The sequence below is a fragment of the Pongo abelii genome, chromosome 18, assembly GCF_028885655.2.
Source record: "Pongo abelii isolate AG06213 chromosome 18, NHGRI_mPonAbe1-v2.0_pri, whole genome shotgun sequence".
NCBI lineage: Eukaryota > Metazoa > Chordata > Mammalia > Primates > Hominidae > Pongo > Pongo abelii.
In genome coordinates, this window is record NC_072003.2 from 12,753,057 (window position 1) to 12,772,654 (window position 19,598).

Below are 19,598 nucleotides of genomic sequence, written 5' to 3' on the forward strand. Positions count from 1 at the left end.
TCAACAAATGCCTTTGCCAAAATAAGGTTTTATTTTGAAAGTCATTTGAAAGACACTGAGGAGGGAAGGAGGCCTAAGACCCAACGGGTGTAGGATCCAAATCTGGATTCGTGCCAGCCCCACCAATGGTCTGTCAGGCCAAGAAGGTGCTTTCTTTGGTAATTCATGTTTTTTAGCTTCCTGGAGAAGAGATCTTTTCCCACAAGCCATCTTCATTTTTTTTGTAGAGTAGGGCTTTATTTCCAGGAAACAGTGTGTTAGCTGGAGATGGGTGTTTTTTTAAAAACATCAAGGTAGATCTAATATGTTCAACAAAGTGGGGCGGCTCAGCCAGAGGTGAAGTAGAAAGATTCTGAAAACACAAGATGGTAGGCATGAGAGAAGTCAACCTTACCGTCCCCTGCTTTGATAAAGATGTCAAAGTATCTTTGTTCTTGGACACAAATATATATAGTAGAATACGTTAAGAAATGAGGTGGCCTGAATTAGTAAGAAAAAAGTTGATTGCTTACTGCTTTACCCACAGTAAAAAGTAAAAGTATGTCAACTCCATCCAGGACTTGACATATCCCCGTTTGATATACAAGTTAAATGGGGTCTGTCAATGGCATCCAAAAAGTTACTACCCGCCGAAGGGAAAGCAGCTATGACCTGGTCTAAACCCTTTTTTTTCTTACAGATGGGGAAACCACGGTCCAGAGATTTAAGACTTACCCAGCCTGTAAACTCTCACCTCTAGTATTTGCTTGTCATCTTGCTGCAACCAGAAATCCACATGTGGAAATGGTGTCCAGGAGTACGGTCCTATACGAAGTTGTTCTGTCTCTGCATCATAAATGCTAATCATCTAAAAAAGAACGTGTCAAGGATAGAATTTCAGGAATGTCACCCACTTTTCAAACCCTCCCAGTAACGCAAGCTCCAGTGTAGTCCTTTCATGCATTTATCTGCATAAGCTTCTTAAAACCTGTCTCAAACAACAAAAGCTGCCAGCTACTGAACACGTCCAGTGTGTCTGCTGCTGCACACTGTGGGGCACACACATGACTGTTGAGTGCCAACAGCAGTCCCACAGGACGAGGGTGTTTTTTCCCATTTGGGGTGAAAACTTGAGGCTCAGAGAAACGGGGCCCATCTCCCAGGTCATGTATCCAGTAAGCCTCAGAGCTGGGCCTCAAACCCAGCCGCGTCTGACTAAAGTCTGTGTTCCTCACTGCCTCATTATTTATACCCCAAACAACTGATCACCTTGCAATTTAAAAGCATACAGTACCTGCTGCCCCATCAAAAGAAGAGACTAATTTGCCAAATGATCCAGTCCCTGAATTCCCAAATTTGCCAATGGCAGCCTCAGCTTACCTAGCAATATTCACTTTGGTAACTGACACTGAAATATGTTCTGAATATCAACTAAACTAGGCCTGTTACACTCCTTGAGAAGTCCTAAAAATGTTAAAAGGGTTGGCTCTGAATCCAAACACATTTTCCAGTGAAAAACATCAGCATTTCATAAACGAGAAGATTTCTTTGGGGTGGCCTGAATGTGATTTCTGTTTTTTCACACTTTGAGCATTTTTAAAGAATTCTTTCACCCATTCCTCAAATGGCATATAAACCTTGGGTTTTCAGTTTTCTAACTTTTAAAATTACAGTATAATTTAATTAAGCACCCTAAGGGAATCAGACTTTAAATTAATTTGATCATTATTTTGGGTTAATTAAATTGTTCCAGCAAATTGCTCTTCAGTGACCCGGTCCAAAAGAATGCATAGTCCCGAGTGCAGAGGGGAGAAACTTCTCCTGCGTCCCAGTTCTCCTCTCTTTGTAGAACTTTATAGGAAAAGCTCTTACGAAGTAACAGAAGTTTGTTCTCTTTGCATTCGGATGCTGGGGTTCACACATACCTCCCACACCTTTTAGGCAGAGAACTGGAGCTGATGACCTAAAGATGTTCATTACTATTTTGAGACAGTGAGTGTGGGGAGGGGTGTATGTATGTGCTGGTCCTTGATAATTTACAGCTATAAAGAAGCTGACAGCATAAACTTTTCTAAGATCCCGAAAACTTAAGGCCTTGACATGTGATGCCTTTTTTTTTTTTTTTTTTTTTTACCCCTTAACAACGATGATTTGAAACTCACTGGTCCTCCTGCTAAAGTTCGCGCAGCACGCAGCTGCTCCTCCGGACCCCGATCTTGAAAGGAGGCTCTGTAAATCTCTGCAGTCTTAATGTTGACAGCTGTGAGGGACAAAAGGATGACTCTGAATTGACAAAAGACCAAAGCGGAAAGTCTGCACAGTCTTACATTTCTACCACCACTCCTAAGAGAAAGACAGGAAAGTGAACAGAATGGCTCCTAAGTATCTGGACTTCCCCCTCCCTGGAGGGGGAAAATGCAATCTTTACCCCAAGCATCTCGGTGAAAATCGCTGAGGCCCGAGCTGGACTCGGTGAGATTTTGTTCTAAACCAAGAGCTGCTTTCCACCTGGGAGGCAGCCATTCCTTCAGCCGGACGTGTAGCAAAACCTCTGGTCAGCCCTACTGGTGTACGGCCAGGGGTGGGTGGGTGAACTGTGATCGTTCTGTTTGAATCTTCACAATTTAGTATTTTATACATACACGAAGTTACAGAGAATAGAACAGTGAACACTGTGTACCTACCACCCAGCTAAATCAATCAAGTATCACCGCTACAGCAGAAGCCCTCTGAAATAGAGCCGATTCCATGATGCCTTTTCCGTGGGAGTCCTGGGGCTGCCAAGCAGGGAGGATGGTTCTAGGTTTTCTCTAGCCTGAGAGTTTTACACTTTGGAGGATTTCTGTTCTCAAGCAAAACCTTCCTCAGTTCCTGATGTATAAAAGGATTCCAGTGCCTGCCTTCCTACCCCAGAGCACTGGCAGGAGAAAAGCACGCCGGGCCTGGGGTGCCGGGGAGAGAGGGAAACAAAACCAGGCACTCTCCCAGCTCCTGGGAAGGGTGGGCATGGCCTGTGCTTTCTATTTGCTACCACGTTGCTTCTTCAAAGTCTTAAGAAGTGAATGTTATCTCAGTTTTATAGGTAAAGCTTAGAGAAGTTAAGCTACTTGCCCAAGGCCTCATGGCAGATGTTCGGAGTAGCTGGGATCTGAACCCAAGGCTGTCCCATCCTGACAGCAGTGGGGTCATTGGTTTGCTGAATTAGACTTTTAACTGCACATGTGACCAAGCCTCCAACCCACAAAAGATGCACACTACTTACCAATGCCATATATTATTATTGCACACTACTTACCAATGCCATATATTATTGCACACTACTTACCAATGCCATATATTATTGCACACTACTTACCAATGCCATATATTATTGGAAAGTGGTTTTCGTTTTCTTCCCGGTCATTTAATTCTACAAAATAAAAATGTTTAAGATACACTTTACTTTGTATAATAAAGGCAAAGGAGGAGCTCCTCAATGCAGAAAGGGAGGAAAATTCCAGAAAATGAAAGGGATTGTGGCCCTGTTTCCCTACCCTGTCCCAAGGCAGGGGGGTTTATACTGAACAAACTGGCAGCTGCAGAATCGGTCCCCACTCCCACCCCACCTTCTCTGTGCACCCTGTCTGCCACACGGGTGGCAGCTCCTCTGAGATCCAGTGCCCTCCTTCCTGGGAGACAAGGGGGCTGCATTGGAACTGAGGCCGGGCAGATGGTGGACGAGGGCAAGGGGAAGGGGAAGGCCATCCCACCACAGGAAGAGCCGGGACAGACGGTGGCCAAGCAGTGACAGCAGTGTGTGCCGGTGCTTGGGCCCACTGCAAGACTGGGGACAAAACGGTCCTGAGACCCACATCTTCGCTTTGGGGCAAATGGCAGAACTTACCTGTCACACATAATGTCACTAAGTGAATGTCATCTTCTTGCCTGTCAAATTCACCTACGATGAGAATTTTAAGACCGGATGTCAGAAAAGTTCCTCTAGTTACCAGAACAAACTGCTGAGCAAGCCAAGGACAGGGAGGGACGGCAGCCAACTGAGTGTGCTCCACCCTACAGCCTGCGCCCACACTGCCACAGCCTGGCCTATGGGGCCAGACGCTAGGGAGCTGACACCACAGAACCCTGACCGCCAGGAGACGGCCACATTCTCAGCCTCAGGCCCGAAGGAGCCTGGGCTGAGCCTTCCCATTTTTCTCTTCATTCTGAGGGTTTTGCGGGGACCCATGGATTCATAAGATTTTTACTTTTCTCCTAAGTAAACTGTTTTCCTGTTTATCAGAATTACAAAAACAAAAATCTGGCCACTCTAACAGATTTGAAAAATACAGGAGAACATATAGAAGTCGGTTTTTAATGTCCATAATCCTAGCACTGTTAATAATTAGTGGATTTTCTTCCATATTTTTCTATGCTCAGCAGAGCTGACCATAAAGACAATTTTATATCTTTTATTTTTTGAGATGGAGTCTTGCTCTGTCACCCAGGCTAGAGTGCAGTGGAGCGATCTCTGCTCATCGTCATCTCCACCTCCCAGGTTCAAGCGATTTTCCTGCCTCAGCCTCCCGAGTAGCTGGAATTACAGGCGTGCGCCCCCATGCCTGGCTAATTTTTGTATTTTCAGTAGAGACAGATGGGGTTTCACCATGTTGGCCAGGCTGGTCTCGAACTCCTGACCTCAAGTGATCCACCTGCCTTGGCTGCCCAAAGTTCTGGGATTACAGGAATGAGCCACCACGCCCAGCCGACAATTTTATATCCTGATTTGCTTGTGCACAGGTATTTTCCCATGTAATTCTCACCCTTATATGTGTTATTTTTTAGCAACTACATAATTATTATTCTGATAACATCACATTTCCTGTTATAAGTAATGTTCTACCGCTCATCTTCAGGCTCAAATCTCTATGCACATTTCAGATTATTTTCTTAGCATATATTTCCACAAGGGGAATTACTGGGTCAAAGCATATGAACTATTTATTTATTTATTGAGACGAAGTCTCGCTCTGTCACCCAGGCTGGAGTGCAGTGGTGTGATCTCAGCTCACTGCAACCTCCACCTCCTAGGTTCAAGTGATTCTCCTGCCTCAGCCTCCTGAATAGCTGGGATTACAGGCGTGCGCCACCATGCCCAGATAATTTTTTTTTTTTTTTTTTTTTTGAGATGGAGTTTCGCTCTTGATGTCCATGCTGGAGTGCAATGGCATCATCTCAGCTCACCGCAACCTACACCTCCCCGGTTCAAGCGATTCTCCTGCCTCAGCCTCCCAAGTAGCTGGGATTATAGGCATGTACCACCATGCCCGGCTAATTTTGTATTTTTAGTAGAGACGGGGTTTTTCCATGTTGGTCAGGCTGGTCTTGAACTTCTGACCTCAGGTGATCGGCCTGCCTTGAACTCCCAAAGTGCTGGGATTACAGGCATGAGCCACTGCACCCGGCCTAATTTTTGTAATTTTACTAGAGAGAGGGTTTCACCATGTTGCCCAGGCTGGTGTTGAACTCCTGACCTTAGGTGATCCACCTGCCTCGGCCTCCCAAAGTGCTGGGATTACAGGCATGAGCCACCATGCCCAGCCGGATATGAACCTTTTTTAAGAGTTAAGTCATGACGAGACCCTGTCTCCACAAAAAATTTAAAAATCAGCTGGGCATGGTGGCATGCACCTAGTCACAGCTACTTGGGAGGCTGAGGAGGGAGGATCACTTGAGCCCAGTAGGTTGACACTGCAGTGAGCCATGATGGCGCCACTGCACTACAGCCTGGGCGGCAGAGTGAGGCCTTCAGTCATGATGCCAAATTGCTTCCCAGACAGGCTGTACCATCATATGAGTAAGCTTACTTCACGGCCTGGTGGTTAGTCAACACACGACAATGTTGTTTTTGTTTCTTTCTTTTTTGAAAATATTTGCAAATTTAGGCCAAGTGTGGTGACTCACACCTGTAATCCCAGCACTTTGAGAGGCCAAGGCAGGTGCATCAAGAGATCAGAAGTTCACGACCAGCCTGGCCAACATGGTGAAACCCCATTTCTACCAAAAATACAAAAATTAGGTGGGTGTGGTGGCGCACGCCTGTGATCCCAGCTACTCAGGAGAGTGAGGCAAGAGAATTGCTTGAACCCAGGAGGCAGAGCTTGCAGTGAGCCGAGATCATGCTACTGCACTCCAGCCTGGGCAACAGAGCAAGACTCCACCCCTGAAAAAAAAAAAAAGAAAAAAGAAAAAAAAATTTGCTAATAGGGAAAAAATGGTATCATCAGTGTTTTAATTTTCTGCAGATTAAAATGGACATTTTTGCCAGGAGGGAGGGTGGCTCTGTTTTCACACAATTCAGAGCACTTACTATTTTGGAATGTGTTCACTGCTGTTTTAGTAGAAAATCTTATCCCCAGCCCTGCTACCCCTACACATGAGCTCCACGCATTCAGTCTTTCTGTGAAATTCCAAGCTGGGCAGTCTGTTTCTCTGTGCTGCTCCAAGTGGGTGTGCCCTTCTCAGGTTTTGTACCAGTTGGGATTTTTAACCCAAGCAAATATGGGTACATATTTATGTCCAATTTGGGGGAAAGAAAAAAAACAATGAACTTACTAAGAAGTTGATGAGTGAGTTTTTGTGACAACTGCCTGTCGTCACTGAAGCCTCCAACGAGGTGCACTTCCAGCCTGGCAAAGAGATGAGACAGGGGTCAGAGGCCAGAAGAAGACACCGGTGCGTGCGCTGGTCTCACTTTGAACTTTCATTCTCAGTTTCCATGAACACTTGCTCTACAGCAGAGCTTCAGGTCATCTTCGTGCCACCGCAAAAGAAAGTTATCGGCAGCACACTACCAAGGCCAGTGGCGAGCTTCTGGGGACCCTGCCCAGGGGCCCTGATGACTGAGGGGATCCGTATCTGAACACAAATGTGATGCCGCCTCCATGCACCAGTGGGGAGCTTTGCTCTAGAAGAGCACAGGCACAAGACAGGTGCAGTGGCTCACACCTGTAATCCTAGCACTTTGGGAGGCTGAGGTGGGCGGATCACTTAAGGTTAGGAGTTCGAGACCAGCCTGGCCAACAGGGTAAAACCCCATCTCTACTAAAAATACAAAAATTAGGCCGGGGGCAGTGGCTCACGCCTGTAATCCCAGCACTTTGGGAGGCTGAGGCGGGCAGATTGCTTGAGCTCAGGAGTTTGCAACCAGCCTGGGCAACAAGGTAAAACTGCATCTCTACTAAAATACAAAAAAAAAAATTAGCTGGGCATTATGGCATGCGCCTGTAGTCCCAGCTACTTGGGAGGCTGAGGCAGGAGAACTGCTTCACCCTGGGAGGCAGAGGTTGCAGTGAGTCAAGATCGTGCCACTGCACTCCAGCTTAGGCTACAGAGTAAGACTCCATCTCAAAAAAAAAAAAAAAAAAAAGAAATTAGCCAGGCATGGTGGTGCACCTGTAATCCCAGCTACTTGGGAGGCTGAGGCAGGAGAATTGCTTGAACCTGGGAGGCAGAGGTTGCAGTGAGCCGAGATCACGCCACTGCACTCCAGATCTGGGCAATCGAGCAAGACTCCATCTCGGGGAAAAAATAAATAAGTAAGTTGGGTGTGGTGGTGGGCGTCTGTAATCTCAGCTACTCGGGAGGCTGAGGCAGGAGAATCACTTGAACCCAGGAGGCAGAGGTTGCAGTGAGCCAAGACTGCATCACTGTATGCCAGCCTGGGTGACAGAGCCAGACTCTGTCTCAAAAAAAAAAAAAAAAAAAAATGGTTTGGGGCCAGGTGTGCTGGCATACACCTCTATTCCCAGCTACTTGGGAGGCAGAGGTGGAAGGATTGCTTGAGCCCAGAAGTTTGAGACTAGCCTGGGTGACAGGGTGAAACCCTGGCTCTAAAACAAATTAAAAAAAAAAAAAAAAAAGATTGGGCAACTGCCTGTTGGAAGCCCTCCTTAGGAGTCACACTGCGCATTAGCACAGTGAAGCTCTTGAGAAGTCCTGCGATTGAAAAAATCCAACTAACTTTTCTTGAACCCAGTGTTTCCCACACTCATCTACTAACCCCCTTTTCCACAGCCCGTCAACTGGGCGAATTCACGCTCGGCAAAGTGTTGCCAGACTTCACGCTGCCTTCTCAGACACAAAATCTTCCTGAGGGATGAACCAGAACCTTGGATGTACCTAAGACAGGGCACAGCCTCGAGGGGCCTCATAATAAACTCCAAGTAGTAGTAGTAAGGAGAGCTGTGGCCACCATGGCTGTGCTTGCCACTGGGCCACCAGGTTTGCCTCTGACTCCCTGAGCGATCGCAGTTCTACAACAGAGCAGGAAGAGCTGACAGGCACGTTCTGAGAACCATGAAGCAGAGTGTGTGGCAACATAATGGCATTGATTATGTCCCCCTGCGGGGGCCAAGATGACAGGAAAATGAAAATACCATTTTGGGCCTGCACGGGTCACATGTCCATGAAGCCAGCCCAGCCTCGGCACAGACCGCAGAGGGAGAATTTAGAATCGATCGGTATTGACTGGCAAATCTCTCCCAGAGAACTCTCTCTTTCCTTTTTTGACTCCTAGGATTGTTAAGCCTTTGTATATGATGGGAATAGTTCACTCAATGGCTGCCTTAGACTTCAAATAAAATGAGAGCAATGCCTGCCAGGTCTACACAAAGACAGAGCAAGGAGAGGGGACGGGTGTGTGAACAGTGGTCTTGACAGCAGGCCTGTGTCATCAGCCTCCACTTAGCTCCTGTGTGCTCCAGCACATTGAGCCTCAGTGCCGGTCTCTGTCAAATGGAGGCAGCAGATACTTTACTGCAGTGAGAGAGGATGAGGTGCTGTGGGGGCACCCAGGCTAGAGGCCGCTTCTTATCCAGCAATCCTTGGGGAAACTACCAATCTGCTGGAATTTAAAACTATACCCCTCAGCTGGGAGGATCACTTGAGCCCAAGAGTTTAAGACCAGCCTGGGCAACTTGGCAAAACCCTGTCTCTACAGAAAAAAAAAAAACAACTAGCTGGGTATGGTGGTGTACACCTGTGGTCCCAGCTACTTGGGAGGCTGAGGTGGGAGAATCACCTGAGTCCGCAAAGTCAAGGCTGCAGTAAGCTGAGATCACACAACTGCGCTCCAGACAGGGTGACACAGCCAGACCCTATCTCAACAACAAAAAGAGAACAAGAAAAAAAAACTACATGCCTCGCCCCCTAGCGGTCCCCACATCTTCCTGGCCTGGTTTTCTCCACAGCCCCGCCTCACCACCCAACACCCCATCTTGTGTACAGTCTCTCGGCTTCGGAATACAAACATCTTGGGCCGGGCTTTCTGTCTAGTCTTCACTGCTGTGTCCCTAGAAACTACAAGGTGTAGGTGAGAGGAAGCATTTAACAAGCAACTGCGGGAGGAATGACTGCATGAAGAGCTACCACACCCGGGGGAGAGCAAAACGACGTGAAAATCGCAAACTCGACGTTCCTGAGGCGACATCAAGTTCAAAGTCAAGCCTTCCATCTCAAATCCAGCACGGACTCCTTGCCTGTGCCCAACACCCACTCATTCACTCAACCACTGCTCACGCAGTGCCCACGTCGTGCCAGGTTCTGTTCCAGGGGAACGAGGCAGACACGACGGCGGTGGCATCCTGTGTTCCCCTAACAGCTTCCACGGCCACGTCCTGTACGCAACGGTTCCAAGATCTCAATTCACCTATGAGAGCAGCGTGGATCTCACCTTCCACATTGAGCGTGGTCAGAAAAGGATTTTATGGAGTTCATGATCAAGGGGACCTCAGCTTTGGTGTCGGTTCCGTCACAATGTGTCAAGCAGGTGGCCCCATTACCTGAAGAACAAGGGTGAAAGGACTCAAGTTATTCCTGATGGGAGTGCAGTGCGCAGGCCGAGACTCCGCCTGTCCCTCCGGACCGCCTCGTCTTTGAATATCCTGTAGGGGAAAAACGGAAAGGTCTGTGCTGCCCAGCCAACCCATTCTGACCAGGACACCAGGGAGACACCATGCAGACCAGAAAAAAGGTAAGCGGAGTCCGCTTCCAACAAGACACCAGGAAACTCAACGCGAGAAATTCAATGCTCCCAAAGGTTGGGTCAGTTTAAGTAATGGTTTCCTTCACCTCTCTCATCATACCTGTGTGCCTCAGGACCACAATGTGACAAGTAGTGGCATCATCAGAACCCAGAATGGAGATGGAGCCTGTTTAAAAAAGAAATAAAATAAAATATCCAACAGCCTTTTGGGATAGCGCCCAATTCACTGCTTCCTAACCTACCATCCTTTGGGGAGGTCACTGCAAGCTCTCTTTGCTGAACATAGAGAAGGCCCTGGGGTCCCACTTGTTGAACACACTGACCTCTGAGAAGTCTGGCTCTTTCCTGTTTAATTAAAAAAAAATAAAACAGTGATGTAAATTAGTGAGGATGGAAAAACTAAAGATGTGGAGAGAGCCAAAGCGGGCTCTGCGTGGGCAGCACGCTAGTGTGTGGGGAGTGTGTCAGTGGACAGAGAGGCTCAAAGAAAAAGGCAGCAGCCACGGTCATTCAGAACAATGCAGAGAAAACGATGAGGTTCTGCGCGGTGGTTTTTTTAACCTATGAAATCAGATGTCATAGTAACCTATGAAATGAGATGCAAAAACCCTTTATTATAGTTTGTTTTTTGTTGTTGTTGTTTTGTTTTTTTTAAAGAGACAGGGCCTCACTATGTCTCCCAGGCTGGTCTTGAACTCCTGGGCTCAAGCAATCTTCCTGCCTTGGCCTCCCAAAGTGCTGGGATTACAGGCATGACCCACCACACCCAGCTATCACAGTTCTTTACTAAAGAGTGTGAGACTCTTAACAATTTTACCATTGTAAAGAGAATCAGATTACACAGGAATAGTGGATGGATGGCTCTGAAATCACATCCCCTCTTTTTTATTTTCTGAGACAGTCTCTCACTCTGTCACCCAAGCTGATGTATAGTGGTACAATTTCAACTCACTGCAGCCTCCACCTCCCAGGCTCAAGCGATCCTACCACCTTAGCCTCCAAAATAGCTGGGACTACAGGCCTGCGCCACCACACCCGGCTGATTTTTATACTTTTTGTAGTGACGAGGTCTCCCTATGCTCCCCAGGCTGGTCTCAAACTCCTGGGGTCAAGCAATCCACCCACCCCGGCCTCCCAAAGTGCTGGGAGTACAGGCGCACACCGCCACACCTGGCTGATTTTTATACTTTTTGTAGAGATGGGGCCTCCCTATGCTGCCCAGGCTGGTCTCAAACTCTTGGACCCAAGTGATCCACCCACCTTGGCCTCCTACAGTGCTGGGATTACAGGCATAAGCCACCATACCTGGCCTCCGCTTTTTTACCTTAGTCCCTAACCTAGTAATTTCACTTCTGGAAATCTGTCCTAAGGAAATAACTCAAAATATGTTCATCCCTGTGTTATTTCTTTTATCTTATTTTTTTTTTTTTTGAGACAGAGTCTCGTTCTGTTGCCCAGGCTGGAGTGCAGTGGCGTAATCTCAGTTCACTGCAATCTCCACCTCCCAGGTTCAAGTGATTCTCATGCCTCAGCCTCCCCAGTAGCTGGGATTACAGGCGTGTGCCACCATGCCCGGCTTTTCATATTTTTAGTAGAAACCGGGTTTCACCATGTTGGCCACACTGGTATCAAACTCCTGGCCTCAAGTGATCCGCCTGCCTTGGCCTCCCAAGGTGCTGGGATTATAGCAAGAGCCACCGTGCCCAGCCCCCTGTGTAATTTGTAATGGCAAAAAGCTGGGAGCAACAATGGAAAAGGTAAGTACATTAGGCACAGAACCAAGTCACAACCACTAACTGCACCGTCGTGAGAAATGAAAACTATGGGAAAAAGAGTTTTGAAATGCTAATTGCAAAGCAAGATACAAAAGTATAAAAAATGTTTTAAAGAGCTATAAATGTGCCGTTAATACAACAATGATTAAATGCTTATCCCCATAGAGAAAAACACTGGAAGGAAATTTCACCAATACAAGCATGGCTGTGCCAAAAGAGCAAACATGAGTGATTCCTGCGGCTGTTGTCCTCTCTTCTCAATGTTCTACCACACGGTTATTATTAGAGTACAAGAACAAAATGGATAAGGCACATTCACGAAAGGTATGTTAATACTAAGTGTCAATAATCTGAGTATTTGTACAAACTTATTTAGTAAGCTTGTAAAAAAAATTAAGTGGTTAAAAATTCAGTGGTTATTTAACAAAAACTTTTTCAAAAATGTTAAATTGATACAACACTACAATGTATCATAATTTCCTTCTTACTTGCAACAAACTCCTGGATGAACAAAATCTTCCTCAAATGTCTAGACAACGTATGTATGTATTGTCTACACGGGAAGACAGTTTTGCAGTCTTAGTCTTCTATCAGCTTCTTGCCATTTCGCATGACTGGTGCTAATTTAGGTTAGTGCTCCCTTAATAAAACATAAGAGCAGCAGGGTGCGATGGCTCCCAACTGTAATTCCAGCACTTTGGGAGGCTGTGGAGGGAGGACTGCTTGAGCCTAAGAGTTCAAAACCAGCCTGGGCAACAAGGAAGATCCTGTCTCTACAAAAATTACAAAAATTAGCTGGGTGTGGTGGCATGTGCCTGTAGTTCAGCTACTCTGGAGGCTCAGGTAGGAGGAACACTTGCAGCCAGGAGGTGGAGGCTGCAGTGAGCCATGATTGCACCACTGTACTCCAGCCTGGGTGACAGACCAAGACCCTGCCTCAAAAAAAAAAAAAAAAAAAATTAAGATTAAACTAAAAGAAGAGATGTAATAAACATAATGATCAGCTTGATTACTTACATGGTGTTTTCTTCTGTTTATAAACTTCCATTAACTGGAAGCAAGGTATCAATGAAAATGAGACAAGCCCCTTAATTTAAGAAACAAACTAAAGATTAAATGAACTGCAGTGTAAAATTAGATGGGCAAGACAGCCTTGCTGGCTCCAGAAGTCAATGAGAAACAGGTGTGACTGCTCTAAAACTCAGAACACCTCTACAGGTGAAAGCCTCTCATTTTCATTCCACGTCTTACCTCACCTTAGTTCAGAATAACAGGGGAGAATTCAGAATTCCCTCTTGATTACTCCTGAGATACTTACCTTCTGCTTTGTTCTTTGAGGGAAGGGAAGAGAAGGGAGGGCGCAAAGGCGAATTTTTAACACTCATGTTCACAATTGGGTCACCACTCAAAAGCAAAGCTATTTGTGAGAAATTAATTACTGCTTTCACAAAGACCAAAAATCATGTCTCTCTTCAACACAGCTCCTATGATTTCCCAAAGAAATAAAAGCAAAAATTATCAGAAGAGAGAATGCCAGAAAACTAAAACAGTAGACTGCTTTGCTCTATCTTTTAATTTCTTTTTTTAGACAGGGTCTTACTGTCTCCCAGGCTGGAGTGCAGCGGCGAGATCGTGGCTCACTGCAGCCTCTGGCCTCAAGCAATCCTCCCACCTCAGCCTCCCAAGGAGCTGGGAACTACAGGCGTGAGCCAACACACCTGGCTAATTTTTGTATTGTTTGGAGAGATGGGGTCTCCCTGTATTGCCCAGGCTGGTCTCAAACTCCTGGGTTCATGTGATCCTCCTGCTTCAGCCTCCTTTGCAGTAGCTGGAACCACAGGCGCACGCCACCCCACTTGTGCTAGGATTATAGGCATGAGCCACTGTGCCCAGCCTCTACTTTATTTTTAATTTTTTTTTTCAGAGACAAGGCCTCACTCTGTTGCCCAGGCTGAAGTGCTGTGGCCAGATCATAGCTCACTGCAACCTCAAACTCCTGGGCTCAAGCAATCCTCCCACCTCAGCATCCTTTGCAGTAGCTGGAACCACAGGCGCACGCCACCACACTTGGCTAATTTTTGCTCTTTTAAGTAGTGAAAAGAGTTTAGCCAAACTTCCCTTCTTTGGAAAAACACACAGTCCTACTTTATAAATTCATATGCAAGTAGTCCCACTTTTCTTAACCTCTAATATTCTCTAGATACTAATATTTGCTTTAAAAAAAAAACTTTTCCCTCAGTCCCTCATCCCTATTTCCCAATTCCTATTCAATGGCAGTATTCTCTTAACCCAGTGACCGGCAGATTTTCTGAAAAAGGCCAGACAGGAAATATTTGGGATTCTGCAAGGCCGCAGTCTGTCACAATTGCTCAACTCTGCTATTATGAAGTGAAAGCAGCCATAGACAATACAGATGTGGCTGTGTTCCAATAAAACTTTATTTATAGGTGACACCGAAGTTTTAATTTCAACACCATTTCCCATGTTACAAAATACTATTTTGATTTTTCTCAACCTTTGAGAAATATAAAGACCATTCTTGGCCTATAGGCTATACATAAGCAGGGTCCGGCCCATGAGCTGTGGCTTGTTGACCTGTGTCTTAGCCAATCACCTAGCTGTGACCTGGGGGATGATCATGTGACCCTCACGCCTGCTGTCCTGTTTGTCAATTCTTCCTTTACAAACAGGAGAGGGGCATGAAAATGATTTGTGAACTGTAAAGCACAATGCTATATAAGAAATTATGAGGCCCAACACAGTGGCTAGCGCCTGTAATCCCAGCACTTTGGAGGCTGAGGCGGGAGGATCACTTGAGGTCAGGAGTTTCAGACCAGGCTGGCCAACATGTTGAAGCCCCATCTCTACTCAAAATACAAAAATGAGCCGGGCATGGTGGCGGATGTCTGTAATCCCAGATACTCAGGAGGCTGAGGCAGGAGAATCGCTTGAACCTGGGAGGCAGAGGTTGCAGTGAGCCAAGATCACGCCATTGCATTCCAGCCTGGGTGACAGAGCAAGGCTCCATCTCTCAAAAAAAAAATAATAATAATAAATAATAAAAGCAGGAACTAAGCTACGCTGCGAGCATCTTGTAGACTCTGTGGAACTATATTACCCAAGATGTTGCAGGACTGGTTACCGAGTACCCAGTGACTGGTTAAGAGTGACTAAGGGAGGGCACAGCTCTGGCCAAAGGAACTCTATGCAGGGATGGCCACCGTCTATATTCACACTGTCTCACTAGTAGCCATGCCGTCTGCTCAGCACTTGAAATGTGGCTACTGCAACTGAGGAACTGAGTTTTCAATTGTATCTAATTGTAATTGATTTTTAATTTAAATCCTAAGTAACCACATGGCTCGTGGCTACTGTACTGAATAGCGCAGCTCCAGAGTCAAGGGCAGGCTGCCAGGGTTCCAATCCTGGCTTCACCACTCCCAGGATGTGGGGCCTGGGGCCAGTTTCCCAGCCTCTCTGTGCCTCACAGTCCTCATCTGTAAAATGGGAATAGCAGTAACTCTTGCTGTGGTGCTTGGCAGCTTCCGCTGTATTACTGTTATTGTTGTTATTTGCTAGTCGTAGCTACACACAGGCTTCTAACTGTTGGTACTCCATACTCAGAACACATCGTTACATGAAAAACACACTATAATGTATAATGTATAGCAACATATAGTAAGCTATCATTTTTTTAAAAAAAGTAAAGTATATACAAAGAAAAACCTTCATTAGGACTTTCACCAAACTGAAGAATGGTTGTAGTCATACATTTTTTTTTCTTTTCTGTATTATTATATTTTGCTTTCCTACAAAGAGGACACCCTGCTTTATTATATAAAAATAATCCAGGCCGGGTGGAGTGGCTCACACCGGTAATCCTAGCACTTCGGGAGGCCGAGACGGGCAGATCACTTGAGGTCAGGAGTTCAAGACCAGCCTGGCCAACACGGTGAAACCCTGTCTCTACCAAAAATAAAAAAATTAGCTGGGCGTGGTGGCATACACCTGTAATCCCAGCTACTTGCGAGGCTGAGGCATGAGAATCGCTTGAACCTTGGGAGACGGAGGTTGCAGTGAGCCGAGATTGCACCACAGCACTCCAGCCTGGGCAACAGAGCAAAACTAAGTCTCAAAACAAAACAAAAACAAAAACACCCCAACCTTTAATGTCTCCCTGTTGCTAAGTAGGTGAAAGGTCCATCTAAGCCCCTTGGTCATTTGGTCATCTGGGTACAATCCACCCCTGTAGCTTTACTTTCCATGCTTCCCCTCCTCACCCTGGCTGCTCTGGAGAAACTGGCCAGGCCACCCACCCACTGGGCCCTTCCCCTCCTGCCCGCCGCGCCCCAGGCGGCTTGCCCAGCTGCGATGCCCTCACCCTTCTTCTCCTTTTCAAATCTCTCTCGTGCCTGCATCCTTCTTCACTTACACTGCCGCAAATCAAAGTGATCGCCCCCTTCCAAAGTTCCTGTAACACAAACTGGTCCCCAGTACATAGCCTTTCTAGGACATGTCTTCTTAAATAGGCCAAAACCTTCCTCCGAGAGGAGCAGCCCCAATGTGTCACCAAATCCCCCTCCACACTTAAGTGTGCAGCCCAAGACACTCATCTAACTTTCTATCACGGACATTTTCAAACAGACATAAAAGTAGAGCATCCCCTAAATTCTTCAGGCGGCTGAAATTATTTTTCCTTGGTGAGTCCTACTCTCGACTTTGCTAGTTAACAGGACAGTAACACAATGCAAGGATAAAGTGACACGCCACCACGCCTAGCTCGGTGCATGTTGGCTAACAGACGATGGTCGGTCCTGAAATGCAAGCTGAGAATCACACAGAGCTGTCAGCCTTCTCCCCGTCAGTAAATCCTTGTCACCCTTCAGAACACGTTCAGGGATCATTTTGTGCCCTCATTTATGCAACAAATCTTTACTGAGCGCCAATTCTATGCCAGGGACCGTCCTACACTCTGAGGATACAAAAGTGAGGACACTACTCTTATCTGCCTTCAGGAGGCTTACATTCTGGGGACAGATCAAATAGAGAACAAACAAGCAAACAAAATAATCACAAACTGTACAGCTGTGACAGATGAAACCTCTAAATGCCTTCCCCAACCCAACACACTTGGTCAGGTTCCTGTGCTTCCCATTCAGAGTGAAAGGGGATGCTTTTTCTTTATGGCACTTAACAGTTTATAGTATCTGAGTCTTCATCAGAAACCATTCTCCCTTCTAGACTACAAACACTTCGAGGGCAGGGACAGTGATCAGTACGGTGCCCAACAGATATTAGGGGCTCGATATTTGACTCTCAAATCAACGAAATGATTGATTCCCCTTTAACAGGATCTATGGCAAGTAGGACGTTTGCCCCCCGTCGCCACGCCCCGCTCTTTTTAAAACCTGAGAACCCCCTTGCCGACAGTCCCTGCAGAAGCGTGGACAAGAGTTCAGAGATCTATTTGAGCACAAAAGCAGAAAAAACAAAAACAAAACCCGTGCATCAGGGCGTGGTCCTGTGGCCCAGCTGCGGAAAGCAGGGCTCTCTCTTGCGGCTAAAAATAACTCGGCGCCCTACGCTCCGGGGGTAGGGGAGAGAGAGGAGGAAGGACTGGGGGTCCCCGCCAAGATCCCCCAGGCCAAACGCTCTCCGAAGCCCACCCTGGAATAACCTCCTGCTTCACGCGGACGCAAGGACAAAGCAACGTTCACCGCAGGCTGCGGGTCCCCGAAGGCGGGCGGACGGATTTGCCTAAACGGACCGAGCCCTCTGGGGGTTGCAGCCGCCCCGTCTGGGAATGGGGGTCCCGGCGTGTCCCCGAGCCGCAGTGCTGTGCGACCTTGGGCAAGTCACCTAACCTCTCTGGGCCCCCGTCCCCTCCCCTGTCAGACAGTGGCCTCCGCGGCAGCCTGCTGAAGTCTAAAGAAGGCAAAAACTCCCGCACCCCTCAAGGGGAAGACGCGAGCCGACGGCCGGGGCTCCGGATGTGCCAACAGCGCCAAGTTTCAAGTCTGTGTCGCGTGAGGCGGGCAGCGGTGGGGTGAGGAGGGCGCTCGCCCGCCCTGCAGCTTCCCCTCGGGCCCGCCCCGAAGCCCCGCGCCGCGCCCCACTCACCTCCAAAGGCGGATGGGCTCGGACGAGGTCCCCGGCTGACTGCGGCAGCCTCACTCGCCGCCCCTCGACAAGCAGCGGCATAGCGGAGGCGGCCGCCCAGGCAGGCCCTGGGAGGAGGCGGCTCCTCCCCCTGCAGCTCCGGGCCGCCCGCCGCCCCCGCCCCTCCGGCCCCGCCCCTCCGGCCCCGCGTCCCGCCTCGTCCTGTCCCGCCCCACCGCGGGCGCTGCCGGGAAGTGGAGTCCAGGCGGAGGCGGAGCCGGCCGAAGAGACTGGAGAAATCCAGGACAGGGTCGCAAGGCCTCACGGGAAATGTAGTCCAAAGACAGGAAGCGGCCCCGGAAGCAGCGCGCGGCCCGCCTCCTCCGCAAGGGGCGCTGGGAAGTGTAGTCCCAAAAGCGTGGGCGTGAAGGAGCGGGGAAAGGGGAGCGGCCAGGGAGCAGCTGCACCAGCCAAGAGAGCCTCCAGGCGAGTTCCCTGGGCGGGTTCTAGCTCCGACTGCTGCGCTTTAGGTCATTGCTCCATGCTTCCCAGGTGTGCGACCTTCCACAGGCTTGAGTTTGGGACCCTGCTGTGCAGCTCCGTAAGATTGCATTCAATGACTAATAATAAACCTAATCAGGCGGGCTCGGTGGCTCACGCCTGTAATCCCAGCACTTTGGGGGGCCGAGGCAGGAGGATCGCTTGAGGCCAGGAGTTCGAGACCAGCCTGGGCAACCTAGTGAGACCCACCCTCCCCCATACCCTCGTCTCTGCCAAAAATTTAAAAATTAACTGGGCATAGTGGCATGCACCTGTAATCCCAGCCACTCTGTAGGCTGAGGCGGGAGGATCTCTTGACCCCAGGAGTGGGAGGCTGCAATGAGCTATGTTTGGGCACTGCAGAGGAAGACTCTGTTTCTAAAAATAATAATAAAAATAAATGTAAATGGTCTTAAACTGAGAAAATATATCCTGAACTGTGCTAGCCCCACGTACTAAAGAGATCATCGATTAACACGTCGTGATTGGAATCCAATAGGCCACTCACAGGTGGGCTGGGAACCGTGGGGGAAGGATTTGCGGATACTGACTGCAGAGCCCTTAATCTGAGGACAGGTCCCCAAGGTGAGAGGCGTCTCACTGTGGAGCTCTCTTCTAAAACTTGGAAATATTGCTCAAATTCATCCGACTCTGCAGCACATTAACAAAAAGTAATTTTACAAAAGATACAGAGGAGCCACATGATAGAGCAGAAACTTTATTAGAATTTTATCATCCGTATTCATCGTCTTCTTTCATAAATCTCCCCCTCAGCTTACATACCCCGTTCAACAAAAATACCAGGAAATTTACTACAGTAAAGAAGTGACTGTAGAAGATGGTGTTCCCATCGCCAGGTTACCCAACTTCTCACCCAAAATAACTCTATTTCTAGCTACCAGGAAATTATTTCTCTGTATTATTACACCTACATTTGTCATTTGTCCTCACAAATGTAGGAGCTACTATCAACACCTCATTTGTCATTTGTCCTCACAAATGTAGGAGCTACTATCAACACCTCCGTTGTAACAGATACAGTAACTTGCTCAAAGTGGTAGAAATAAATAGTAGAACTAAGACTGAACCTAGCTTTGCAGGATTCCAAAGGCAGTGCTCTCCATCACTATAAGATGCTCCTAGACTGTAAACAACTCATTCTAACGCAGGCGACATTAAGTAAG

The 19,598-nt window shown here is 47.6% G+C and overlaps 2 protein-coding genes across 10 annotated transcripts in view; one reads left to right on the forward strand and one right to left on the reverse strand.

The window, feature by feature from the left end:
- Positions 1-2,065, forward strand: part of PDXDC1 (pyridoxal dependent decarboxylase domain containing 1) — a 55,417-nt gene extending 53,352 nt beyond the window's left edge. For all 4 annotated transcript variants that reach the window (XM_024233141.3, XM_024233145.3, XM_063717582.1 and 1 more), the window contains one exon: positions 680-2,065. In XM_024233141.3, the coding sequence (XP_024088909.1) occupies positions 680-739 (60 nt within the window). In that variant the 3' untranslated portion in view covers positions 740-2,065. The remainder of the gene's footprint in view (positions 1-679) is intronic.
- LOC103892635 (protein N-terminal asparagine amidohydrolase) lies at positions 9-18,094 on the reverse strand. Of its 6 annotated transcripts, XM_054534685.2 has the most exons (10): positions 17,896-18,094; positions 10,243-10,345; positions 10,101-10,166; positions 9,689-9,797; positions 6,571-6,644; positions 3,863-3,916; positions 3,335-3,388; positions 2,142-2,239; positions 734-847; positions 9-352 (listed from the first exon to the last, which is right to left on the reverse strand). In XM_054534685.2, exons 1-10 carry the CDS (start codon positions 17,974-17,976, stop codon positions 173-175), a joined length of 933 nt encoding a protein of 310 aa, XP_054390660.1. In that variant the 5' UTR covers positions 17,977-18,094; the 3' UTR covers positions 9-172. The 6 variants fall into 6 exon arrangements, with proteins under 6 accessions (XP_054390660.1, XP_054390663.1, XP_054390661.1 ...); XM_054534688.2 differs by lacking the exon at positions 10,243-10,345; XM_054534686.2 differs by lacking the exon at positions 3,863-3,916 and having other exon boundaries at positions 17,896-18,055.
- Between the last annotated feature and the right edge of the window lie 1,504 nt (positions 18,095-19,598).

Excerpts from the sequence above, each read along its gene's own strand:
- LOC103892635 (XM_054534685.2), bottom strand. The coding sequence starts at position 17,976 with ATGCCGCTGCTTGTCGAGGGGCGGCGAGTGAGGCTGCCGCAGTCAGCC. Across the intron at positions 2,240-3,334 it reads TCCAATAATATATGGCATTG|CTGTCAACATTAAGACTGCA; the intron begins GTAAGTAGTGTG and ends TGTCCCTCACAG. Across the intron at positions 353-733 it reads ATGACAAGCAAATACTAGAG|AATCTTTCTACTTCACCTCT; the intron begins GTGAGAGTTTAC and ends TTGTGTTTTCAG.